The 27,999-nt window shown below is 42.4% G+C and overlaps 1 protein-coding gene across 1 annotated transcript; it reads right to left on the reverse strand.

Moving 5' to 3' along the window:
* Window positions 1-27,329, reverse strand: Drp2 (dystrophin related protein 2). Its single transcript, XM_027932523.1, has 22 exons — window positions 27,213-27,329; window positions 22,850-23,013; window positions 21,009-21,165; window positions 19,696-19,816; window positions 17,586-17,854; window positions 17,061-17,207; window positions 16,318-16,396; window positions 14,611-14,671; window positions 14,252-14,313; window positions 12,305-12,379; window positions 11,248-11,449; window positions 10,942-11,027; window positions 9,235-9,392; window positions 8,729-8,895; window positions 6,719-6,830; window positions 5,336-5,472; window positions 4,959-5,024; window positions 4,645-4,710; window positions 3,665-3,808; window positions 1,855-2,092; window positions 422-542; window positions 1-125 (listed from the first exon to the last, which is right to left on the reverse strand). The coding sequence occupies exons 1-22, from the start codon at window positions 27,327-27,329 to the stop codon at window positions 1-3; spliced, it is 2,874 nt and encodes a 957-aa protein (XP_027788324.1).
* Window positions 27,330-27,999: the final 670 nt, after the last annotated feature.

Genomic DNA, 27,999 nt, shown 5'->3' on the forward strand with positions numbered 1-27,999 from the left:
TCAAGAGGCCAGCAGGGTGCTGGCAGTCACATCAGAGCTTCGCACACTGGGGAAGGCATGGCGGAGCTTCTCCATGATGTCCTCCAAGCACAGGCTGACATCTTGGCTCTTTGACCCCACATCATCTGAGTTGGAAAAGAGAGATTTGTGAAGATAATGTTAAACTCTCTTATATGAGGTCAAGAAGCCAAAGTAGGATGCAGCTAGGTAGTGGGCAGACCCAGAACATTTACATCTTCCTGTTACTATGACTATTATGCAGGATGCACTCAATAGAAGAAACATATGAGTGAATTATCCCTCACTCTAAGATTGAAGGCATGAGGAAAAACCAGTTTTATCCTTAGCAGAACCTCAGGCAGGAAATCTGGGGCAGAACAAAGCCATGGAGGAAGGGGCTGAGAGGGGTTAGGGAACTCACCTGCAGCCTCAGTATCTGGAGTTGTCTGTCCCTTCTCCGGGGGGTGACTGCTTTCTGACTGCTGTGGAGATGAAGCTAGAGACAAATCTGCAGAGCCATTGCCTTCTGATTCAGTGGGTGGCTAGTAAGAAGTAAAGCATAATTTGAGTTTTGCTTTCCTAACCTTACTTTGACAGACTCCTGAGCTTATAAAAGACCTTAGAAATGCATGATCACCCCTTGTCCCTTTGAATTTTAGAAGCTTTTGCCAGTGCACAGAAACAATGGCTTCCCCTTTTAGGAAACTTCTTAATATATTCAATTACCAATTAACTTGTTCCTTCAGCAACATGTATCAAAGGCTACCAATTCTTATAAGGATGGCAATGTATCTAAAACTATCTTGCTGTCATTTTGTCTATAATCAAGCTATTTAGAACCCATTTTTTCTGGACATGTAGAGTTGCACACCTGATCTTTGGTTTATGACATAACAGCATATGTTATAAACCTCCAGGAATTCATTTAGAGACTGTCTCTTGAAGGATCTGGGAAAAGGGCAGGGAGTACTATTCCTTGGTAGATATAATGACAATAATAAGTAACATTTGTGAAGAGTGTACCATATTCCTGGCATCATGCTAAATATTGTAAATACATTATCTCATTTTATGTTGAACACAATTCTATGATGTTGGTGTTATTATTCTCTCTATGATGGAACTTGGGCTTAATGAGGTTAAGTAACTTTTCTTATATCCCATAGTCACTAACTGGCAGAGTCATACTCAAACTTAGGGCTGTCTGACTCCAGAGCAATACTCCCAGAAATGAAAAGAGCAAAAATTAGCAAGAGACTCCTTTATTGTAAAATTCCTCTTTTGCCAAACATATCCATCCAAACCTGCTTCTTTCTAGCAAATACCATACATATAAAATCAACTTTTGGGATGACTTTGAAGGTTTTCCATTACTGGGGATTGACCACAGGGGTGCTATACCATTGAGCAATATCCACAGCCCTTTTTAAAAAAAATTGAGACAGGGTCTTGCTTAGTTTCTAAGGCTGGCCTTGAACTTGTGATTCTCCTACCCTGGTTGCTGGGACTATCAGTGTGTGCCATTGTACCAGGCAGAAGTTCATTGTTTCAGTACCAGATTACAATGGATTGTAAAGAAGTAAGTCCTCAAAAGTCTTCCCTCTGCCCCTTGAGAATTACACACAAAGGTGGTATGAAAGAGGGGTGAAAGTGAATGGGCTAAGGATGTGCCCATACCATTCCCTTCCTTCCCTCATCTTCTCCATTGCCAGCCCAAGAATTCTCTTCAGGAAGTTACCTGATAGCCACAGCCAAAAAGCTCTTTCTTCCTCCTCTTTGATGCACCTCCAACTCCCCAAACCTTCCCCCTATGCTCAGGTATTGCCTTCATTCTTTTTCTGTCTGTAGTCTCACCTGCAGGAGCAGTTCCCTCAAGCGTTGCAGCTGGGACTCTAGTTGCTTGTTGTGGTCTTCAAGGATCTGCATGCGCGTCTCTAGGCGGCTCTTGTGCTGCCTGAGAATCCTGGCTTCAGCCAGAAGCTCTTCATTGCAGTGGTCCTGTGCTGCCTCAGTGGAGCCCTCAGCTAGGTTGGGTGCCTCAGTCGCCTCCTCATGCTGCCACTTCAAGCGCCTCAGCTCTCCTTGGAGAATCCTGCCAAAGATAAAGCCAAGATCTATGGCTCTAAGAGAGTACTGTCCAGATCCAAGATGTCCCTTCATATACCAGTGAAAGCAATCCCCATGCTCTCCCATCCCACTTTCCCAGTCATATTCTTGCTTGAACTACTTCCTCTCCAGCATGTATGCCATTTACTCTGACATTCTGAGACTTTAGAGCAGAGGGAGCTGACATTTAACATAAGAAATATCTCAGGGCTTTGATGTACTGCTTTGGAGATTAATTCTGACCTTAAAAACAGACAGAAATGTGGTCTATAAATAAAAGAGGCATTAGGGCCACTGACTCACCTTCTCTGTTTTTATATTCCAGGAAAAGATATAAACAAGAGCTCGCCCATATTGCCTCTTTTCTCCTTAGCCCTCCTGTGTGGCCCACTTTGAATGGCCATGCTAGGTATCAAGAAAACAGATTCCAAAGATACAGCTTACTTTGGGGGACATTACTCTTTTTTTTTGCAACAGAACAGAATCATTATCTGCCTAGTATTTCCCAAGGCCTGCCCTCTGATACTCTAATGCAGTATTTCTCAAACTTCCTAATGAGAAACAAGGGTTTTTTCCTACTCCATTGTGGAATGATATGTGATCCTAACACACATGACTAGTCCATGGTTCACACCACTTGAAATCTGCCATACAAGTTCAGCAACACTCAAACTAGCTTAATGATATGGGTCCACTAACGATGTGTTTGTATGTCATGGCAATGTCCAATTGCTAGAAAAGTTTCTAAAAGCTTACTCTTTATATATTTGTATTTTCTGGACTGGTGACAAACACTTTGCTGATTGGCTCTTGTCTGCATTCTACACTCTGAGAGGCAGGGTTCCAAATATTTGCCACTCCAAGTGTGATCTGTAGACCAGTGGTATGGGTATCCCTTTGGAAGGTGGTTAGAAATACAGAAATTCAGGCCCTACCCAAACCTGTGAATCAGAATTTACATTTTACCAGGCTCCCCAAGTGACTCACGTGCACATTAATGTTTGACATTACAGATTCTACTTCTTTCAAAGTGCCTTGGACCTTCCTAAGATTCCTGCTACCATCCCTACTTTATGGAGATTAATGCCATCCCTATAATCTTTACTTTCTCTCTTCAAGCCTTCGAGTGATCCATAGTGTCATCTTCCCCTGAAATATTTTCACTAGGTGATAAATAATTCTTTCTACTTCTGGCATGGGAAGTTCTTTGAGAGCAGGGACATGGCATAGTCTTATCTGTATTTTCTGTATATGCATCTAGTAGGTACATGGAAAACTTGGGGTTAAATTAAAAGAATTCAAATGATTACTGTAAGTGCTAGTGTTTATTGAACAGATACAGTAAACCAGGCACTGGGCTAACCCATTATATGCCTGATCTCATTTGGTCTTCATAAATGACCCTAGGAGGTCACTTTCTAGACAAGGAAATGGAGCACCACAGAATATAAGTAACTTCTTCATGATCACACAACTAAAATGTGGAAGTGCCAGGTCTTAAACCCAAGCTGTCTGCTTCTGAAACCCACACAAAATTGTGCCATGACCACACACACACCGGTTCTCATCTTCTAAATGGGCTAGGATCTTCTCTAGCTCCCCCTTGCTTTCTGTAGCCATGCTGCATGGAGCCTGCTGTCCGAAGGCTAGCTCCCGGTCTGTGATGGGGCTGGAATGCCTCAGCAGGTACTGGTCCTCATCTCTGCATTGGGTATTAGGAAAGGAAAACAGGTGGCCAGCTTTAAATAGAGAAACAACTCAGGGTAAGAGTTCTAAGCACTCCGTTCAGGTCCCTGGTGATACATGCTGGAATATTCACTGTTAAGTCACATAGAGAGGGAAAGGCTAAATATTCAAGCTTTGGAGGGATAGAAGTTTTCAAAGGTGGCAGCAGATATGGTCAGGGGTACTGGGAATGAATATTTTCAGGCTTATGGGGCTTCTAGGTTCTCCTTAAAGATCCCTAGGATATAATGAGCAAATCATTTCCTTTTCTGTGCTGTTTTCCCTGTACCCCACTTGACTTCCTCACCTCCCAGAGGGATTTAAGTCTCAGTCAGGACCAGATTGGTCTATGTAGCTGGCTGCTCCTAGGCTATCTGAGCAGACCAGGAACTTCCCCAGAGATGCAGGACCTCTTCCCTGGACTATAGCACAAGGGAATGCCTTTGGCTATCCTTTAGTCAAATCCCTGATGTCTCCCAGGATTAGAATAACACTAGGTGGGGCTTTGGTATCTTGAGAACAAGAGAATAGCTCCTTTCTGCAGCTTTAGATGAGGGCATATATTCTTCTTTCCCAAAGTTGGGCATAGAAGAACAGAATTTCACAATAGGAAGGGATTTGGGCAGATGGCTCATTCAGTGGATGGAAGGAAGACTGCTTCTCTTTCTAAACACTGTGCCAGGAAGCAGCCTTCCATTTTTAGGGAGTCAAGTACCCTAACCATCACACTCCTGAGGCTATACCCTCCTGGGTAGTGTCAGAAGGATCCCAAGGAGAGCTATTTCTGGAAAACAAGCAGCTGTGGAAACTCACATGCTGTCATCTGGGGATAGGCTGTCATTAAAGAAGGAGCAATTTTGACTTTCCATTTCAGCAAGTCTGGGAAGAAAGAACAGAGACAGTAGAGAAAACAGGATGTGGGGGCCTGCTTTCATCTCAAGCATTCTAATCCCATAATAGGATCATTGGCATTGGGAGCTGCTCCAACCACCCCTAAGTGTTGGGACTTGCTAGTTGCTGCAGATCCCACTGTGTACATCCCCTGGTCCTGATTCAATTCTCATTGTCCCAACTGAAAATCCTTCCCCATTAGGCTTCCTACAACCCCTCCCACCAAAATCTTGTACCTGCTAGCAAAATGCTCAATGCGAGAGTGTGTGTCAGCGTGTGGCAACATTGGGGAAGAAGCCGGCCTGAAAGAAAGCAACAAAGATTCAGAGGATCAAAGATTGGACAGCTACATCACCTGTTTCCTCAATGCCTCCCCCCATTCTATCCCTTACATTGTGGAGATGGGCAAGAGCTGATGGGAACAGGATATAGAATCTGGATTCTAGCATGTATCTCAGGCCCGAGTCTAGGTCAGGCCCAAGCAGAAATGCCCTGTCACTGGTGGAATTCTCCCTGGAATGTTCTTCTAGCCCACCTGGGACTAGCTCCTTCGCAGCACAAACACAAGGTCAGTGAGACTGCCCACAGTCCCTGCTCCACCACTGGTACTCACGTCTCACTGCAATCTGCCTCCAGCACTGATTGCACAGGCAGATAACCTCGCTGAGGGTGTTTGCTGAAATAATGTTTTGAGCGGAATTTGTTCTTTAAGGTTGTGGCAAAATCTCTCATGTTCTCGCTGGATGTTGTCTGATGGGAGACAGGACAGAGAGACTCATTCTAGTGGCTTCCAGATATTCTGGGAAATTGTGGCTAATCCCCTAGAGCAAAAGTGATTGGAATTCTACTCCTGTTAATACCTACCACACCCTGCTCCTAGCTAAAGTTCTAGAAAGATACACGCCAAACTATGAATACTGGTTGTCTCTGAGAATTTATATTGGAGGAATAGAGGCCAGGTAAATACAGGAATACTTTCATTTTATATTTTAAATGCTTCTATTTGTATAATTCAAATATTTTTACAATGAGCATATTTTGTTAATTTAAAAATATCTTTTCAAATAAATTCTGAAAATGTAGAGAATGATCAAGAGGATTATCAGCTTATCCTCTCCAGCTAGTTTTCTGTATTTGACTTTTTATAATGTTTTCTTCAAAATGATAATAAATAAAAAGTAAAGGGAATGGTCCCTGCTCCCACCTGGTTACACATGTTTCTGTGCAACAGAATTTGAAGAAGAGATGACAGTTTGGAAATATGGATTATAGGAAAATAGGTTGAAATATGGGGAGATGGGATGGGTGAAGGAGCAGTGAGAAGGGAATTTGGGATATACTTGGGGCTCTGGAATATGTGGGGGAGCAGAGTTGTCTCAGGAAGTTACACAGGGAGCTATGGGTCTTGAACAAATCACAGGAGCAGTATGGCTGCAGTTCAGAAATGCTGACCAATCTGGGCTCAGATGACTGTGAAGGGCACAATTGCCAGTGAAGATCAAGTGGAATTTATGGGATAAGGTAAAGAACATATCATTTTCCTTCCTGAGGAACTGAGTAATTAATTTGAGCACAAACTCTGGTATTGACTAGAAGAGATAGAATCAATGACAAAGTAGCAAGGAAAGACGTTGTGGTCTACTGTAGAAGCAATGAAAGAAGCTAGCCAGGAAAAACTCAAGTGGGCAGGGTAACATGAGTCATCTGTAACTGTCTTTTTCACTCTATTTCTTTCCTGAGCCTTTTCTCTGCAGTAAAATAATGGGTGTTCTTTAAATGGCTGAGAGTGTCATGGGCCAACTGTGGCTCTAGTGAGGGAAAAGCTCCAATGGAAAAATAGAGGTCTGAATCCCCTAAACTGGTGAATTACTGGGACATTTTGGGGAATGCTCCCCACAGGACAGCAGAACAGAGTGAGTTAACTCTGGGAAAAATGGATCAAAGCCTAGAACCTGAGAGCTGCCTACCCCTCCCACCTAGCCCAGAGCCTCCATACCGGTGTATAATATTCCATGATGGGGTAGTGCAGCTTGTTGCCTTTGCTGGCCCTGCCAGTCAAGAAGCAGGTCTGGCAGATATCCACATTAAATTGTTTCAGACTCCGGTACCTTGGGGAAAGGAGACATTGTACGAAAGATAATCCAGTGTGCCACAGTGACTTCACCCATTCCCCTGACATCTAAATATATACACGTGTTAGAAGGGGATGGGACATGGAGTCATAACATGCTCAACCTCATAGACATAGCAGTGGCTGAATCCTCAACAGATGGGGAGCCTTATTTTAGAGATTATAACTCTTCATGATATCATAAGCCCATATTCCCATGAAGTATGAGAAAGAACATTGTCTCACCACCTTATTTTTTTTAAAAGTAGGTGGGGAGGGGAATAGTGGTAAAGATCTCATTGGAGCAAATAGCTTTCTAAACAAGGGTAGCCCCAAAGCATCCAGGATCCCAGGTACCACCACTTACCTTGGAGTAGTTACACATTTAATATAAAGGCAGCTTACTATCCTAGTCTTGGTTAAGCTGGCTATAAGATATTTCCAAAGTTTATTTATAATAATAACTCTATTATTACATAATATAGAATAGCCTTTTAGATCTACTTCTAAAGCCTGGCTAAAACACCCAGACTTACTAGCATAGAAGAATGAAATGCTGAGACTTAAAGGAATCAGCTGAATCAATATCTAGTCCTAGATCTACCATCAACTAGCTGTGTGAACTTGGGCAAGTCACATTCCACTTCTATTTCTCATTTGCTCATCTTATAAAAAGTAGGGTATTTGTCAGGTGTGGTAGCACACACCTATATTCCCAGTGGCTTGGAAGGATGAGGCAGGAGGATTGCAAAGCCAACCTCAGCAACTTAGCAAGGCACTAAGCAACTTAGTGAAACCCTGTCTCAAAAAATAAATAAGGGCTGTGGATATGGTTCACTGCTTAAGCACCCCTGAGTTCAATCCCTGGTACAAAAGAAAAATATCGGGGTATTTTTAGGGACAGTAGTATGAGTTAAAAAGTTGAATATTTTATGAAGAAGGCCAAATTCAAGACAGTGGTTACCTTTGTGGAAGAATGAGAGGAGAATGTAATCAGGGAGACTTAAGATGAATTATAATAATGTTTTATTCCTTAAGTTTGATTGTGGGTATATACTGTAGTGTGCTAGCGACATTTCCTTATTAGCTCACAAGAACTGGCTGTTCAATTTCAAGGGTTTTCTAAGCCATTACCTTATAATGAAATTATAAATGCTCACAATTAAATAAATGATACTGAAAACAAAGGTAATAAATATTCAAATCTCATCACTTCTTAATAAATTTATTATGATCTATGCTCTTGTGATTATTTACAACTATTGTACTGGTTAAGTATTTTTTTATCTGAAATGCGTGAGACTAGAAGTGTTTCAGATTTCAATTCTTCTGATTTTGAAATATTCACACATGCTTTTCTGGTTAAGCATCCCTACTCTAGAAATCCACAATGTTCTAAAATAGATTTGGGAGCATTTCAGATTTTTGGATTGGGGATATTCATCTTGCATCTGCCTGGTAGAAATACTATAAATGCTGTGCATCTCTTCCTGATTCTGCTCAGGAACCTCCTGTAAGTAACCTGACATAGGCCAGAGTGGGGATATTTATACCACAGAATTTAGCAAATATTACAAATCAGGTTTCCTTTTTTTTTTTACTTTCTGGGGGAGTTGATTGTGAAATGTTTGTTGGCACATCATTTGGTACATAGGAATTCTTACAGTATTTGCTATACATTTTTGTAGGTTTTTAGTACTTCATATGTCAAAAATTCAATTTTTAAAAAGTTAAACATTTTGCAATAGAAAGAATTACAACAATATATAATCATACACAATAGTTTAGCTATAACTATACAATAATTATATAATGTGTTATCTTGTAATATCTGATTTATATTTCCCATGACATATTTATGATGATTATCATCCCAGCAGGTATTGTTTCTCCTACCTGAACCCTTTGATGGGGCACTGTCTACAGATAGAGCACTTGGTCTGATGCTTTACTTGCTCAGCAATGGTGACCCGATGCAAGACAGCCAGCCACACCATGGACTGGGGCTCCAAGTTGACCCATTCCAGGAACTGGGAAGCTTCAATGACTGGCTTCCCAGTGCTCTGGGGAAATAACAAGTCCAATGGATTTGATTGAGGCCCAACATATCTTGTCCTTAAGAGTGGCAGCCCTCCAAGAAACAGGGGAACCAGCAGGGTCTGGGTTGGCCTATTCTTCAGAGGTTTCCACCTGTTACCCTGTCTTAATGGAGCTGGCACACTCCCCAACAGTACTGCAACCCTAGACCTAGAATATCCTCTGTTCTGTTGTCCCATTCCAACAAACTCTCTTACATCTGAATATTTCATGTCAAAAGCTAGTTTTTGGTCCTCCTTCATTTCCTCCCACCCTTTCTTCCATGTTGCTTCCCTCCATCCTGCCCTTCACAGTTCCATACTCACAAAACGGAAGCAACTACGGACACTGGGCTCCACATTGCTGCCCCCAAATGCTGCCACTTCACCCAGCTGACGGGGCACCTGAATGGCCTCATGAAGCAGGACACCGAGGTGGCGCTGGTCACACTGGCTGCCTGAATTGGCCACTTGGCTGAAGAGGTCTGCTGGGCCCACCATGAAGAATGGCCAACCCCAATGCAGGAATGGCCAGAGAATGATATAAGGAGAAAAATCAGAAAAGGAAGACAGGGAGAGAATATATTGATGAAGCTAATGATTTTTGAAACCAGAATACATAGAGATTTATCCCTTAACTTCTAGAAGCCTAGGAGTTCTAAAAAGAGCATTCTCTGAGTTCAGAGAGCAAAAGCAAGACAGACACACATGGAAAGCATTAGGAAAAGAGGTAGAAAGAGAAAGAGACAAAGAAGGACAGAAAGCAAGCTGTGTGTAAGAGTAGTGCCAGACACAATGATGCCATTGAGAAAACAGATTCCTTAAGAAGCAGTATGAGAGCTCAGGCTCAGGGGCATTTACACATGCATCACAGTTGGGCTTCCATACCCTATCCTATTCATGTAGTTTAATACTACAGTAATATCTCAATAGTCCACACAAATGGAAGGAAGCGATGGCATGGATAAATCAAAAAGAGGTGCTAATTCAAAACATCTGATCATCTAAAAATGACCTCTACGTGCTGGGCAATATACTAGAGTACTTATATTTGAGTATGGACTGTATTGGCACTTCTAGAACCTCCTCCATCTCAGGCCAATCTTAGCAAACCTCTTCCAGAGGTTATTGTCTGTCTGCTTCATACCTCGCCAAAGGTCTAGAAAATACACAAAAGCAGAAGGCAAAAGGCCTGGGTTTGAGTTCTGGATCCATTGCTCACTAGCTTCAGAATCTTGGAAAAGTCATAAACCTCTCTATGCTGCAGTTTCATTACTTGAAAATTGAGGACAAATAATCACTGTACATCATCTCATCTCAAAGGAATATTGGATAAAATAAATAATAGAGCCATAAACATACTTGGAAAAGTCCCCTTCCCTTTGGAAAGTACATGCTTTCTATGTACGTCTATCTCCTTCTCCAGACTGTAAACCCCTTGAAGCAAGGACCATATTTAATTTGACCTAGCATTCACCCCATTTAGCAGAGAGCTCTATACACATTAGGATTTAACAGCTGCCGCTGTGCTGCAGAAAAGTTCAAAATGCTGAATTACTGAATTACAAGTTTGAGGATGGAGGGGAAAACAAAGATACCATAAACCATAAAAACTACAGAAGTACGTACAGTTCATCTCCTAGAGAATGTTAATTATTGCAACCTGTCTATGTAATGACATGAGAAATCTCCAGGAGAATGTGTGACACACCTTCAGCTTCAGACTAGAACTAAAAGTCAGGGCCCTAGAAACCCCATGATATCAACATGGATTCTAACTAAGTACTTACATCAGATCAGAAGAAACTAAACCCCTCAGAATGACCCTGGGAATAATAACAAGCCTTAGGGTTAATTTGGCCTTTGGGTGCCATGCATTCTTGGCAATCCTGGACCAAGAACCATCACAAAGTGGGTCAAGCAGCCTTCTGATGAGTCACAAGACCTACCTTCTGTTTATCTTAGACCTTTACTCCTCCCTGAAACACCTCTCCCTCCACCCAAGACCACTCCAGACTTTGGAGTTGTACTCACACTGAAGCTTTTCTTTCACTTCTGTGCCACACAGGCATGCAATGCCAGTCTTAAAGGACAATGCCCGCATCTTTCCACTGCGACCACTAGGTTTAAAAGAAGAGACTAAGAACATGAATATATGTGAAGTGTTAACATCTGGTCAGTCATTGTCCTCACTGAGTTGACTCCAGCAGAGCTCTGACCAAACATGCCCCAAACTGAACTGGGTCCAAGTCCACCATGGGAGCAACCCCTTCCCACCATATCCACTGAAGATGTCCCACTGAATTTATCCTGGAAGTTGGCAGGACTGAAATTGCTTACCTATCAAAAACATTGAGGAGCCAGTTGAGGCTCATGTCTACACATAGTGGCACATTGACCAGGATGCCTCTTTCCTCCTCTAGCCGTTCATATAAGGCAGTCAGGCAATGAATGACCTCTACCACATCCATCACATGATCACTGGCCTGCAGATCATGCTCATTGAAGATCTCCAGGGCTGTAGTTAGAGTTACCAGATCCACTGGAAAAGAGAGGAGAAAGGGAAAATATATAGCCAAAAGTAGGACACCAAGTATTGAACTAGGAGATAAAGTCACCGGCATCCCCACATTTGACTCAATCTCCAGACTATGTGCTTATATCATGTGCAAGGATAATATAAGCTTCTCCTTTACTAAATACCCTTATCCCAAGAAGGGGGAGCAGCAAAAGATCCCCTAAATTAATCAAACATATTTATATACTCATATTTTCTTTGACACCAGTTTCAAGAAGATGATGAGGCATGAATAAATTCATCTCCTATGTTGTATTGGTGCCTAAGAGATCATATTTTGTTTTAAGTTTCTCTGTCTTTACATAGGTTTCAACTGTAAGTAGGTCTATACATGAACCTTGTTCTGAAAACCTAGATAATATTGGTGAAGGCTTGGGTATGGCTGGGTAAATATGACACATATCAGGAGTACATTTTAATGACTTCCAAGGCTGAATGAGCCTACCCAGATGTGCCTAGGCCAGGAAACTTGAAAGAACAGTTATTGCTATATCCAATAACCCCAAGATAGCAAGCCATGATCTGGATACTTCTGGACAGGAACTAATTGCTTGATTATCCTTGTTGGGCAGGGAGAAAGGGACAAAGAATTGGATAGCTATAGGGTTAATTTGAAAACAAGTCTAGGGCTTGGAATGAGTAGAAGAACACTAGAAAGAGCATGTGTCTACAGACAAAATATGCAAGCCTTTGGAGAGTTCCCACCAAACTAATCAACAACAATTCTGGCCAAGATAGGATGAAAGTAGGAAACAGCAGACAGATGAGGAACAGGACAATGAAGGTCAAAGCTTTAGGGAAATGTGACAGGAGACATACGGCGCAAGGCCTTCTGGACTCTGCGGAGCTTCATGGCAGTGCGATAAGCTGAGAACTTAATGTTGTTCAGATCAGCTGCAAAGAATGGAAAGAGACTCACTCAGATCAGGAGAATGCAAATTAAAACCCCAACAAGATACCATGTTATTCCCACCAGGTTGGGGAAAAAAATAGAAGTCTGACAACAGCAAGTGTCAACAAAAATATGTATGAATGAAAACTGCTAGTGTAAGTGTGAATTTATATAATCACCTTGAAAAACAACTCAGGCATTTCCCAGAAAAATGGAATGCTCATGTATCCTACCACATAACCAGGTATATATCCCACAGCAGTAATTTATAAACATTTTTGACCAAGATTCATAGTAAGAAATTCATTTTACATCATGACCTAATATGCAAACACTCTTTTGTGCATGTTTAAATAACTTAAACATGTCAGAAAACAATACCTAACATATTCATTAAATATATATGTTTTTTGTATATCAATCATACTTCAATAAAGTGTTTTTTAAAAAGAATAGAAGGGAACCTCAGTCAATAAGCAGGTGGAACAGAAGTGAGTGCTTTGTTCTTTCTCCAAAAGCATTCCTTTCTTTCCCCTCTGCACCTTCCTCAACTGGAGGCTGTACATTTCTGACCAACTATTCTATCATTACATTAGGGAATTATGACCGTAGATGTGAGGTCTAATCTGCTTTTTAATAATGTAAAAACAAAATTACTATCAAATACAACACTTACTAAGGATTTGTTACATATTGACACTTCTTAGTCTATTTCAGTTTTAAATGCTCGTTACAACACACCAAAATGGTGTTATAATCTATAGACTGAAAATCATGCCTTAGAGAAACACTTGCACACAAGTACGAGAAGACATGTATAAGAAATCCTCAGCAGCATTGTTCTTCTTAGCTCCAAACTAGAAACCCACATGTTCATCAACAGTAGAATGGATAAAGAAACTACTATATACAATGGAACACACGAGAGAGTGAAAATGAATGAACTGTATTCACCTCATCAACATGGATAAGATTTGCAACATAATGATGAGTCTCTCTTCCTAGTCAAAGATATGGCACACAAAAGTCACACTCATTGCAGCTTGGTCAGTGTCTTTCAAAGCAGATTAGATCTCACATCTACGGTCATAATTCCCTAATGTAATGATAGAATAGTTGGTCAGAAATGTACAGCCTCCAGTTGAGGAAGGTGCAGAGGGGAAAGAAAGGAATGCTTTTGGAGAAAGAACAAAGCACTCACTTCTGTTCCACCTGCTTATTGACTGAGGTTCCCTTCTATTCTTTTTAAAAAACACTTTATTGAAGTATGATTGATATACAAAAAACATATATATTTAGTGAATATGAAACATCATGAGTTTGGAGATAAGTATAAACTGTGAAATCATCACCACCACCTGTCACAAACCCATCTATCACCTCCAAAAGTTTCCTCCTGCCCCCTTACTTATTATTAGTAGTAGTAGTGGTCATTGTTGTTGTCATAGTAGTAATAGTAGTATGTGTGGGATAAGAACATAATATCTACCCTCTTAGCAAAAATTTTAAGTATGAAAACAGTATTATTAATTATAGGTACTATGCTGTAGAGCTCTAGGTCTTATTCATCTTATATAATTAAAACTTTGCAGCCTTTGACCAATATCTCATTTCTTCCTCCACCAGGACCTGAAACCTATCATTCTACTCTCTCATTCTATGAGTTTAGATTCCTTACATAAGTGAAATCATGTGATATTTGTCTTTCTGTGCCTAGCTTATTTCACAAATGGCAGGATTTCTTTCTAAGGCTCAACAGTATTCCATTGTGTGTAGATATAATATTTTCTCCATCCATTCATCCATTGATGTACATTGCAGGACAAAGGGAGCTGTATAGATCCCCACCCTATACAAGTACCCCACATTCTTACCTAATGTTTGGTATAACTCAGTCATCTTGGGATGGTCCCAGCATGTGGTCTGAGCCTGGTGGCTACAAACAAAAGCATCAACAGTGCCATCGTCCACCACCACCCCCACATACACAACACACACAGCGATACACTCAGTGATAGGTTGGATGTAAAAAGCTGCAATAGAACCCTGAAGGTCCCAAAGCACAAGGGTTCACCTTTACCCAGGTAGAATCTTGAGCTCTTGAGATGAGTAGGAGGAAAAACTGGAGTAGATGGAGGAATCCCCACAGACAAGGAATGGCGGGGATAGGTAGGACAACCAAGGAAGTGGGTGGGCAGTTGACCGACCAGTTCTGATTCTGATGATCACTCACTTGATGTAGTAGGGAACTTTATTGGGTGAAATTGCTCTTTCCCAGGGAACCTGGACAGAGGCTGGTAAAGGAAAAGAGAAAGAAAGCTGGCCACTGGCCGCTAATGGTCTTCAGGCCTCCCAGTCTCCTGGCCATTCCCCTGCTCTATCCTCCCCCAAAAGGCAGTCAGGTCCCAAAGGAGATGTCTCAATTTCACTGCCAGTTCTTAATAACCCATGAGGGTGGACAAATACTTCTAAAGAATACACTGTTCTCCCTGATGTTGGGAAAGGGGAAAAAGTTGTCACTGATGCCCTAATACATCAGAAATGTGGCTAGGATACAAACAGGAATACTTGATGTTGCCTACCCTGACATTCTTCTCCCTGAACAGACTGCCTTTTTTACCCATTTAGCTGCAGGCAGCTGGACTGATCCTGTGGATATGAAGTGGATTCTACTTTCCTCATGGGATTTAAAGCCCTTCCACAAGAAGGCCAAGTTTCTTATCCTGTGGGACAGAGGGAAACAGTACTGCCCATTTCTCTCCTTCTTTCCTCTACCCTACCCACCTCTTATGAGGAACTCTGGAAACTCATGTCTCTATCATCCCTGTGTCTTTATCTACCAGATCTCCCAGGAGAGACTCAGCAAGTCTGACTGACCTATTCACGATAGTTTCCCTGAGTACAAGAATCCTCTGTGGGTGTAGATGCATGTCACTGATTATAACAGTAACAAATCTGACCATGGTTAATGATTATGGTTCTCCTACTATGTGCCAGGTTAGAAGTGCTCATACTTTGTATGCATATCTAATTTTCCTTTCTGTATATCCACTGCTACCCACCTGGTCTGGGCTAGATTACTGCAATGTGCTTCCTCACAGTTTTCCTTGATCCCATTCTTGCCTCCCAACAATCTAATCTTAACACTATATTCAAACATAAGTCCGATCACATCATCACTCATCTCAAACCCTGCCAGTATACCTCCATTCTATTTGGAATAATCCTAAATTCTTATTTTTACCTACAAGGCCCTCTGTGCTCTGGCCTCCCCACTCTTCCTCCTTTTGCTCTATTCCACATGGGCCTCCTTGCTGTTCCTCTGTACACCTCTGCTTTAAGAATATCAAATTGCTGCCTAGTATCTTTCCTCAGCTACCCCATGGTTCATTCTTTTGGTTCCTTTAGGCATCTGTTCGATTGTTACCCTCTCAGTGAGGCTTCTGTAATATCTTTTCCCTTAAGTACTCCCTAACCATGCCTTCCTAGCTTTATTTTTTTTTTCCATAGCACTTGTTATGAATTGACCTTACACATATTTTACTTATTGGTTTCTAATATGCCTTTCTTCACTAGAATGTAAACTGTCCTCCAGTATCTAAAAAAGTATCTGGTCCACAATAACATTGTTTAACAAATAAAATCATTTAATTCCCATAGCCTGATAAGCTAGATTATAATTTCCTCTTTTTACAGATAGGAAATTTGAGGTTCAGAAAGATTTTTCAAACTTATACAGCTACTAAATTGAGGAACAGTGACTCCGACCCAGGTCTCTCTGGTTGGAGAACCTGTTCTTTTAACTATCAATCTGCTTTATCCCTATTGCTTCATGGATGCCAAGTTATCCTAGGCTTCACGAGGCCCCCAGAGAAAAATGTAGGTTCTCTTGGAAGGTGGTTGAGGTTCTGCTAAGTGAAGTTCAGTTTGGCTCACATACAAGAGAGGAAGTGCTGTGACCCAGGTCCAAAGTCCCGATGGGCATCCTGGAGCTGCTTAAGCCTCTCACCAACTGACACCTATGGAAAGAACAGGTAGAAAAGCAATAGATCTATCCTAGTTATTTAGTTTGGGATCCCCAGGTTCCAACAGATATCTTTTTCTTTTTTTGGTACCGGGGATTGAACTCAGGGGCACACAACCACTGTGCCACATCCTTAGCCCTATTTTGTCTTTTATTTAGAGACAGGGTCTCACTGAGTTGCTTAGCACTTCACTTTTACTGAGGCTGGCTTTGAATTCACGATCCTCCTGCCTCAGCCTCCAGAGCCACTGGGATTACAGGCATGCGCCACTGTGCCTGGCCCAACAAAAATCTTCATGAACTCCTTTATAGACTGGCTTTTCTCTGGTTCCAGCCCCTCCAATTATCACCCAACTCCTAGCCTTCCCGCATTCTCCAAAGCAGAGAAGAGCCACCCTAACTCCAGGTCACAGTCATTCTTGTCCCTGTCTACCCTGAGTGCTCAAATCTAAACAGGTCCCTGTCATTTCTTCAGTTCAATCGTTCCCTGTAGCTCAGAGGTAAGAAGCCTATTCCCAGATCACACATTTTCTAGTACTCTTTTTCCATGTAGGTTTCATTTCAATACACTTTCATTTCCTTTGTGCCTGAAGAAGTTTTCCCCAAGCCTAATTACACTGAGGTGCTTCTGCACAGCTCATTCCAGGCTGTTTTTCTACCTGTAGCTGTTTCCACCGGATGTTGATCTGTTCCAGGGCCCGGGAATTGTCCATTGACAAGTGCACATCAGAAATGGCAAGTTGGTGTGCCAGATCATTCACCAACTTCACTCCATCTTTCATGGGGGAAAATTCTTCTTTGAATAGCTGGAGAACCAGGACCAAAGTAACACAGCAGAGAGTGGGAAAGAGAACTCATTAATCATTGACCTCAACTCTTTCCTCTTTACCCAGGTTTTCTTTCAAAAACACAACTTAGGTGCTTTCCTATTAGGGCAACAAGAATAAGTGTGTGTGGCCACTGTTCTCATACTCATCTTCTATTCATCATAGAAAATCAGAGAAAAACAGTAGAAATATAGAGGGAACTATAGCCAAGCCAGTCCCAAATCTAGCACATAAACCAGAAGAGGTTCATTTGTGTTCCAAGACAATGATGGAGTCTCAGCAGGAGGAATATTATCGGGAATCAGAAAAGCATCAGGTCTCAGATGTGACTATAATCAGGGGAGAGGTCCTGCATACCTTAATAGCCTGGATGTGCTCTGGAAGTGAATCAATGAAGAGATCCCCAATAGGTTCCCAAGTGCCTCGGACTCCCTCAGCTTGTGTCAGAGTAGTGCTTAATTCCTCCATTGCCCCTTGGATCTCCAACAGCTGCTCTAGAGTGCGCTCAATATGACGGTGTTGGTCCACACAGCGGGCTGTCAGTTTTTCCCATAGTTCACTGGCTACTGTCGCTTGCTTCCATACAAAGCGGCTAAGATTCTGGATCCGTTGTCTGGGGGAGGTATCTGCAAGTGTAGACAGGAAGCCAGATCAGGCTAAATAGGCCAGAGCAGCCCAAGAAAAGACAGACATCCTTTTGTATAATGTGTGTGTACAGGTGCATGCTTGTGTACATGTTTGCATATATATTCATACTCACACAAATACATATTTTACATGGTTGAGTTACTTTTGCACATTCAAGTTTCTTTTTGAAATTAAACTTTATTTTGAGATTATTATACATTCTCAGGTAGTTATAAGAAATAGTACAAAGATCTCATGCCCCCTTTGCCCAAATGGTAACATCTTATATAACTATAGTACAATATTACAACCAGAATTTTGACATTGACACAATCTATCAATTTTGTTCAGAGTTCCCACTTTAGTTCTATACAATTTTACCACATGTTGGTTCATGTATCTACTACCACTTTGGTTTCTCCTTCTTACTATATCATCAAGTTTTCTTCATATTTTAAAAAATGGGCAAGGTGGGGCTGGGGTTGTAACTCAGTGGTTTAGCGCTTGCCTTGCATATGTAAGGCACTGGGTTTGATCCTTAGCAGAAGGAAGGAAGGAAGGAAGGAAGGAAGGAAGGAAGGAAGGAAGGAAGGAAGGAAGATAGATATTGTGTCCATCTACAACTAAAAAAATATTTTTTTAAATGGGCAAGGTAAGTAGTAAAATATTTCAGTCCTATCCATCTGACCCTGGGATGGTTTTGCATTAGTGACTGCTATCCACTTATATCTAAAGGAGGAAGGCATTTTATAAAATTCCAGCACGGATAATGTTGGTGTAAAGTGCCCAGGTTTTCTTCATAGGCTCATAGTTTGTAGATCTCTTCTTCCTCCTTTAGACTTCCCCTTGGAAGAAGATTCAGAGCCCTAAAACCCCAGGCGAATTCCAATTGTCTTGCTTTCTTTTGCTCATGTCTTATCTGTGACCCATTGGGCAACAAATTAAGTACTAGCCCTCCTACTGTGAGGCTAGAAATAAACAGAAAGGGAATGGAACTGACAAAGGGCTCAATTAGTGAAGGCTCCTCTCCAAGATATTTACAGCCTATCTCAGAGGGCTGAGGATTCTTTTTGGAGAAGAGGGCTTGCTGGGCTATCATCCCTTGGTGATTAGACCTAGTCAACATGGATCCTAACCTGCTTCCTTGTAAACCACTGAGAGTATCCCTCTCCATCAAGGGAGGGGCTGGAAGTCATCAAGGTTGTTCTCAAAGAGCTATACTCAATTTTTCTCTCAAAGGTCATTGCCTAATTTTTAAGATTTTAAAAAGGTTTTTAGCTGCTGGTTGATTAGAGTATTGCTACATGTCCCTCTAATGTTGGAATAAAGTAGTATGTTTGTTGACTTGCTTTTATGCTGGGGATTGAACCCACTGGCACTTTACCACCACTGAGCTATACCCCAGCCCTTTTTACTTTTTAATTTTTAGATAAGGTCTTGCTAAGTTGCCAAGGGTAGCCTTGAATTTGCAATGCTCCTGCCTCAGCCTCCAGAGTTGCTAGAAAACAGTATGTTTTGAAAGGACCTACTGCTACTTTTACTCGCTGTTAGTTTGATTGATTTGAATGTTTTAAAATATTTTCATGTCTCATTAAAAGGCTTCATGTGATATTCCAGAGAGCCACATACAGCTTTGGGCCATATGCTGGTGATCCCTGTTCCAGGTCCTCTTCTCTTTCAGCTTTTTCTTACAATATGAATCCTGCTTCTTTTCAACTTTGAACTCATGAGAGAAAACTAGCCTCCCTTATATGAGAAAATGAGTTTGGGGAAAGCAGGAAGGTGTTTGTTTAGTGGTATATAGTTCAAAAAGAAGGGGACAGAACAGAAGACCACTCACCTTTGCTCTCAGAATGAGGCTCCTCTAATTCTTCAAATGGGTGCTGGGACAGGAAGGCCTGAGCTGACTCCAGCACAGAGTAAATATAGGGGCCCCGAGATTTGACTTCTTCCATAAAGGCCTGTGAAGTTTAGCAATGTGGTCAACAGGAAAGGAAAGTCTTTCAATCACTTTAAATTACATTCTACAATTAATAATCTTTCTTCTTATCAGTACAACTTGATTTCTTGGCATTACCAAATGTCTTTGAGTTACTAGACCAAAAGAGGTATGGTCCTCCCTATAGGCAGAAGAATAATTCTAACGCATGAAGGTCTATTTAGTATGAGATGAGTCTGGCTGTGTCACAGGATAAAAAGAAATGTGGGGATCTTGTTTTACTGGAAGACTGAGAAAGTCCCTTTTAAGAGAGAGACTAACAGGAATAAAAACAGGATGGGAGAAATTATATTCATTTTTGTAATTTTTGTGAAACACAGAGTACATATATCAGAAGTGCATAGATTGATAAATTTCCATAGAGTGATTCCATCTGTGCAGCTAGTACTGAGATCAGGAAACAGAACTCCACCAGCATCCCAAAGGACACCCTGGTGGCCCCTTCCAGTCACTATATCATCCTTTCCCCTAAAATGTAACCATGATCCTGATTAATCACCAATTAGTTTTTTGCTTACTTTCAAATATAAGTGGAATAATACAATATGTTTTATTTTTATATTTGGTTGCTTTTCACTCAAGATACTGTTTGTAAATTTCATCTATGTTATACCATGCAGTTATAGCTTATTTTCCTGTTGTATTATATTCCACTCTATTTCATTTTTAAGAGATACTGTTATTTTCTGATTATAGAGGCAATATATGTCACAAAAATATTTAAAATTTTAGAAAATTATAATCAATAAAATTAAAATGAATTCCAATTTCATAACCTAGAGTTAACCATCGATAACATTTTATATAGTTCCTTCCAATGTCAAGATATATATACATATATATGCATACATATCTATATACATTTTCATACAATTGAGATTCATCTGAATGTGGTTTTGTATCCTATGCATTTTCACCTGATATCATATTATATTCATTTCTCCATGTCCCTGTTAAAAATCAAGGCAGGATTCTAAATAGGACAGAAAAACTTAGTCTGTGAAATACTATGCACAGACTAGTAGGTCTGCATACAGCTTCCTGTTGATTTGGGTGTCTAAGCAGAGCTGGGTGCCTGTCTATCAGTGTATTATGGAAGGGACTCCTCCCATGATGAGAGGCTATACAATATGGCCTCCAGGATTCTAACCTACCGCATGTGTTTCCTTCTCCTGTTGCACCAGGGCCACATCCCCTTGTAGGGGCAGCTGAGCTGATAACTCCTCATCCTTTTGGCTGAGCCAGTCAATAATTTCTTGTAGAGGGAGCTGAAGCTTTCCACTGTGGTCTGTGAAGGCCTCTAGGCGAGCACTGCACACAATGGGTAAGACCAGTGTTGTTCAATCTTCTTTTTAAGTAACAAAACATATTTTTCTCAAACAAACACCTATGTGGAACTTTAATATATAAAACATATTTAAGAGTAGCTGCTCTAGCTGGAGTGAAAGGACGCCCAAATCCCTCCTTCCTACCCATCCACAGAAGCTCCTGAGGCCCCTCCAAATGGATCACAATACCAAAACCAATGGGTCACACCACAGGTGGTCAGATAACCCAAATTCAAATAGCTTAAATGTCATTTTTTTGAATGTCAGTTACTTCAGTTGAATGCTCATCATCAGGCTAGGAAGGGAAGAAAACTGAGCAGGGGCATTAGGGATGACAGCTGTTCCCTTCTCCCCCTGGAAAAAAATCTAAATCACATAAAACTGTTCATCCATAGAGGCTGTTCTAAGCCTGCCTGCTAAGCACAAGAGGATGTGGTAAATGGAAAGGGCAAGGTAGATTATTGATCAGGGCCACACATATGTGCAAGGATGCATACAAATATAATCAGCCTGAGGGACCCAAAGGATGACAAGGAGTATTGGCTTAAGGTCTAAGATATGGAAGAATAATGTGTACCATATGATCATCTCTACCTCCCCTTACCCGGCAAATGAAACATGAGCTGAGGTCCCAGTGGTAGGAAGTTAGAGGCTAGTCATGGTTGAGTGCAGCCACTGAGCCCATTTCCCCTAGCTGGCAATAACAACTATCTTCATGCATTGCTTCCCTAACCTGGGCTAAGCCCTTTACCTAAATCATTGATTCAACTAATTCTCACAACAACCTTATGGGATAGGCATCACTATTGCCCAGGGAGGTTAAGCAGTTTGCCCAAAGTCACACAGTTAAGAGTCACTGGTAGTGCTATGATTTGAACCTGGGTTATCTGACTTCAGGGCTGGCATTCTTTCAACTTCTCCACATTGCCTCAACCTTACCAGAGCCCACCAGAAGCCAGGAGTTTGGGCTTTGATGATGGGGTGGAGAGGAAAAATGTCAGGCACACATAGAGAGGTAGGGGGAAGAGAATAACATATAAAAATTGTCTTCAGGCTCTTACTGGGTTTCCCTTAGCTGGGCTGAAAACTAATGGGTAGGAATAGAGGGCATTAAAAAATGGGAAATAAACATGAGACCCACAGGATAGAGGACAGCTATGAGAGGAAGTGGAGGAAGGGGGAATCATTTTCTTCATTTACCCATCAGCATGTTTAAGTTTAGAAAACATTTCACTTTCTATTTGAATTCTCATGACAACACTGAGGTAGTAAGGATAGGTATTATTCCTTCACTGATTTTTCCCCCTTAAAACAAAGCAAAACAAGTAGAAGCTAACATTCTGAGAACTCAAACAATTTATCCAAGGTGACACAACTACTTAAAATTGAGGCTCAAATTTAAATGTCCTAAATTCTAACTCAGGGTTCTTTCCCCAGTGCCAGAGAAAGAGGGGGAGAAGTTATCTTCAGGCTCTTGCTGAGTTTCTCTTATCTGGGCTAAAAACTAATGGGTAGGAATAGAGGGCATTAAAAAAGTGGATAGTAAAGCTGAGAAAAGGAGGGGACACAGGCTTGAGAGGAGAATGACAAAGTACAGCAGCTAAAGAAGCCCAATGCTGTCACAGCCAATTCTTTATGGGTACCTGTTTCTAGGGGCCAGGCCTTACCGGAGGTTGTGAGACTTCTTTTTTATTTCATTCCAACACAGATTCATGGCTGATGGTTCCAGGGGGTCAACGGCACCAACAGACCCATTCAACAGCTTTGGACTTAGGCAGGGAACCCTGGCACCATCCTGAGAAGGTGCAGGGGAAGTGACAGCAGCTCTAACCTGGACAGAAACACAGACATCCTTTGATCCCTGGAGTGTGCCATGCCTTCATCTATGTCTAGCCAAGGGTGGAACAAGAGTAAACAACAAGAGAGAAGAGCTGGTCCCAGGGTTCAGAAATCCTATTTTCTATGGGTGTGTTCAGAGGGTGAGATACAAAAAGAATCTGTGACCCCTATTCATTGCAAGGCTTTCTCTTGTTACAGGTCAGTCCATAGAAATGCTGACTACTATTATTACTACTCTTATTGTAAGTTCTGCCAGGACCACTGTCCAGATGGGATTCTGAAAGAACTTTTGCATTAAGTAAGAAGCTGGTTAGAATTGCCCAAATGCTGACAACCATAGCAGTCAAATTGAGCCATAGGCTCATATTTCAGGGTCCCACAGTTTAACTAATCTTCTAGAAAATAAAGCTGAGAGGCTGGCTCATAAAGATTCAGAGAGGGGGCACTGGGGATATAGCTCAGTTGGTAGAGTGCTTGCCTTGCATGCACAAGGCCTTGGGTTCAATCCCTAGCACCACAAAAAAAAAAAAAAAAAAAAAAAAAAAGATTCAGAGAGGGAGCAGAACAACCAGAGCTGTCAGTAGTATATATTCTACTTCCCAAATGGACCTAGGCCTTTATGTGGTCTCTTCACTTTCCCACCTGTACATCCCACCAGTCAGGAAGGTTGGAAATCATCCTAAAGAGCACTGGTTATGAAGATGAGCATGAACTAAGCGAGGACTTAAGCAGCAATCTGAATCCTGATCTCCAAAGGACTTTGACCCAAAGTCAGCAGCCAAGAGGACAAGCCATGGAACTTACCAAGCTCTAGCCTTGGGAACTTTGGCTCGTAGTCCATTACTTGCTCTTCCATGTACTAGTAGCTATCAGTTTATTGTGGGGATTGGGGGAAGGGTAGTTATGCTATATAGCCTTTAAGAAAGTAGCTACCCATAGCACAGTCCCAAGCCTGCCCAGCCAGGGATCAGGATAGGGCAAGGGAAAGGGAATTAGAATAGGAAATCTCAACTTGAGCTGCTCTGCCCCAGCTAGAGACCCACAGGCCTGCCTATCTATTTTGCTGCCTTCCTGTGGAAAGAAACTGGCTCTGCTAGTGGCTGAGACTCCTGTAATCTCCCTTCCCTTTAAACCATAGTTTGTCCTCACACAAGACTCTCCAGGCAATCTAGGAAATCAATCATCTCATTAAAACCACAGCTCACAACCACACTATGAAAGCTACGTGAGGGAGCTGCCAAGCTCTGGGGACCATGCTCAGAACTCAGCCACCCTGTGGTTCCTGAGCTGACCCTACCTGTGCTGCCTGGGGAGTTCATGGCCAGATCAGGCAGCTCCATGATTATTCCTCAGCAGGAATCCAGATTCAGTGTCTAGTGAGCCACAGGCAGGCAGAGTCCTGATGAGCTCGGAGCAAGCCTACTCAGGGAGGCAGGAAGAACTGAGCCAGGCCAGGAGGCGGGGGCTGTCACCCTGTTTGTTTATTGACCCCCCAGGAATCTGGAGGGGGCGGCTATGTCAGGGCCTGGCTGTTGAATCAGAGCTTTGTTCCTGCAGAATTCCGGCTCGCTCCCAACTGGGCCCGCCACACCGGGGCCAGGATGGCCCTCCCAGGCTGGCAAGGATGGCAGGAGTGGGACTGGGCATTCCATGGTGTTTAGGAGGGGCATACAGAGAGTAGCTTCTGTTGATTTATTTTCCCTTTCCATGGAAGACACAAAGGGCTCACTCCACCTCCAGGTTCATCCCATCCTCTGAGGTGGAAGAAAGGATCAGACCTCTTTGGTGACAAACCTCTGGTAAGTAATTTCCCCAAGGCCTGGCAGGAGGATAACTTTGGGAGAGAGAAAAGCCTTCTCCTCAACTCAGTAACTAACTAAGCTTCCTCAGAGGCAGTAAGGAATATATGAGGCACACCTGTGGACAGATCCATGGGATGGCAGCAACAGGAAGCAGGGGCAGCCAAATGCCTTTTAATTTAATTCTCATTGAATGAGTGCAGGGGCCAAAAGATTCATTGAAGCCCACGGTGAAAATATGGGAGTGCTCTGCCCTGACTTTGAGAGAGACAGAGGATTGAAGGAAGAGTCATAACATTGAAATTTCTCATTGTACTCTGAAGACAGAGGAACATGGATGGTCTCTGGGCTTCCCTTTGGACCTGTTCAGAAAAGGGAGGGGCAACGGAATCTAGCAGCTCCATGCAGGGTGCCAGTGTCAAAGAGGTTCCTGTAAAGCCCATGTTACCCTTGGTGGAGCCCAGGGAAGCCCTTTCCCATAAGTCACTGACCAAGGAGTAGAGCCCCTCCTGGAAGTGGCTGCTCTTTTCCATATCTAGCAGACTTGCCTGGGAAAAGGTTAACATTCCTGAGCTGGGTTCCTACCCCTCAGCACTTAGGGAAAACACTTCATTTTTACCAAAAAGAGTTCTGTTCTCATCCTCATTTATCTCCCACAGAGTCTTCTAGGCTTTCCACAGTTTCAAATTGTTTCCATGCTGAGGTCCACCTACAGGAATAGTTGGAACAGCTGTCTGACCCTTTCTAGGGGTTTTGGGTGGAGCCAACTGTGGTGGCTAGGGGATGACAGGCCAAGAGTGGGGAGTGGCTCTAGCTCTTAGATGCAGCTTCTCTTGTTCTGGCATAACTGGGCTCAAGCCAGTCTCACAGAGTCCTCTGGAGTGAATATACCCCAGAGTTAGAAATAGTCCTTTGTGACCTAGCCATAACCAAGTTGTCCTGGCTGTCCTGGAGGAAGCACCCACGATAATCTGGGTTCCATCCATGTTAGCTTTTAATTCCCTCCACCCGTCTTGATTTTCTAACCCCCACGCAGCTCCCACACTATTCTCCAGCACCCTGTTCTCCCCTCTCCGCCAGTTCTCTTTATACTCTCAAGTCCCACCTAACAGAGCCAGGCACAAAATAGGCAAATCATGAAAAGTAACTGTTTTCTATTTCCTTATCAATTGCCTTCTACTTCTGGCTTTTGTGGCCAAGATGTCCGCTTTTCACACCCCACTCCCCAAAGGGCTTTCTACACATCCCTTGAAACTTTGAGACAAAGGCTGTGTGGGAAGAGAAACTAAACCATGGCAGAAAAGAGTAGTTGGGATATACCATTCACACTCACACAATAAAGTTCTCAGGCCCCTCTGCCTAGGTGGTGAAGCCTGGAATGGGTGAACATTGAGCAAATCAGCCTTTTAGAAGGGCCCAGGCATCGCAATTTTGCAACCCCATGAAAGCCCCACTCCAGGAAAGGGGTAGGTAACTGGCAGACTCATAAAATGACCTTGGGTTTGATAATATGCTAGAGCTAGAAATTTCTCTCTGGCTAGATGTGGGAAACAATTCAGAAAGACCTGACCTTCATGTCTCCTGGACCTGGACCTTCCCTCATCCTCTAAATATAGGCTCCCCAGAACCCACATTCTTCATCCTACTTTCTCCCTCCTTTCTTCTCCCTGTACATTTAGCTGCCCTTGGTACCCTAGCAGTGACACAGCACTGCAGTCCAATTGTGAGACTCTAGGAGACATAGTGCTTGCTCACATCCCTGTGGCCCCTGGATCTCAAAGCAACCCAAAGTATACTTATGCATCTCCCTTCAACTTTCCTTGGACCTCCCTCATCATCAGGAAATATAGATGCCGTCTCTAGATTACTGTCTTTCACACATCGTCTACCCTCCTACCAGCATACACATACAGATATATACACTGCCATCACTGTGTTAAGAAGGGAGAAGAGAGAGAGGAGAGACAGGTATGAAATCAGGAGTTCTAATCTTGGCTGAGCCAGGAACTACAGGGAATACTGGGGACTTGAGAGGAAGAGCCAATGGCATGAGAAAGATACCTGCAGAATGTGAGGTATATCACAAAGCAAGGGAAGGCCTTGATTCGTCCTAGGCAATGCTTTGAAAGTCCATGCTATTCTTGAGCCTCCCCAGATCTGTAACTCACAGTGGGCCTTTTGGCTTGACCAGCCCAACACCTTCCTTGCACCATGCCCCCAATAAAAGGCCTTATCAGTGATAATGGATGGGCCTCAAAGAGACCCCATGCTATCCAAAGGGTTTCATGCATACAGAGAACACCCCTAAGCCTTAGGAAACATGGGTACCCCAAGGACTCACATAGATTCCATGTCCACTCTTTCTCCACAGGTCTTTCTTTTACTTTTGGACTCTTACCTGAGGCTGGGTGCTTCGGAGACTGCTGCTCTGATGGAATCTGTCAGCAGCCCGCCATTCATGACATCGTGGGAGGGTGTAAGGGCATCCCTGCATGACCATAGGTTGCATCAGAACCAAGGCTCATGGGGGGTGAGGATGGGCAGTAGACTGACTTTTGAGCATTAAGCACCTGGAAGAATAACAAGGACAAATTTAGAGTCAAGACTAGAAAAAGTCTGTGAATTTAGCACCTACCCACAAGTGCCTTGATCAGTTATGTAAATAAGTATTCAAAGCTTACTGATGATCCATTAATTCTTCCTTGGCCACCATATGCCATAAAATACTTTAATTATTGATTAAGTCATTATTTATTATTTACATGCTAGCTTGATGCCAATGATACAAAGATGAATTGATGCCTGAGGTAGGCAGGATAGGCAGTCAGGTAAACTAATAATTATAACAGAATGCTCACATAGGCAAATGTTACAATCAAGATTGGACTGGAAGGCTAGGGGAGCAGAGAGTGGGGAACAGATAACTCGATTTGAGAATGTGCAGATTCAAAGACACTCTATTTGAGATAAGTCTTGAAAGAAGAGTAGATGTTTGCCTATGCAGAGAGGAGAGAAATGGAGAAGGGCATTCCTAGCAGATCAACCCACTTTTGCAAATGCTGATGTCACAAAAAGGCATAGCATGGGCTTGGGTTGTGGCTCAGTGGTAGAGTGCTTGACTAGCACATGTGAGGTACTGAGTTCTGTCCTCAGCACCATATAAAAATAAATAAATAAAA

The sequence above is a fragment of the Marmota flaviventris genome, chromosome X (assembly GCF_047511675.1).
Source record: "Marmota flaviventris isolate mMarFla1 chromosome X, mMarFla1.hap1, whole genome shotgun sequence".
NCBI classification, from domain to species: domain Eukaryota; kingdom Metazoa; phylum Chordata; class Mammalia; order Rodentia; family Sciuridae; genus Marmota; species Marmota flaviventris.

Excerpts from the sequence above, each read along its gene's own strand:
- Drp2 (XM_027932523.1), bottom strand. The coding sequence starts at position 27,329 with ATGCAACCTATGGTCATGCAGGGATGCCCTTACACCCTCCCACGATGT. Across the intron at positions 4,711-4,958 it reads ATTGAGCATTTTGCTAGCAG|ACTTGCTGAAATGGAAAGTC; the intron begins GTACAAGATTTT and ends CTTTCTTCCCAG. Across the intron at positions 2,093-3,664 it reads CATTTAGAAGATGAGAACCG|GATTCTCCAAGGAGAGCTGA; the intron begins GTGTGTGTGTGG and ends TATCTTTGGCAG.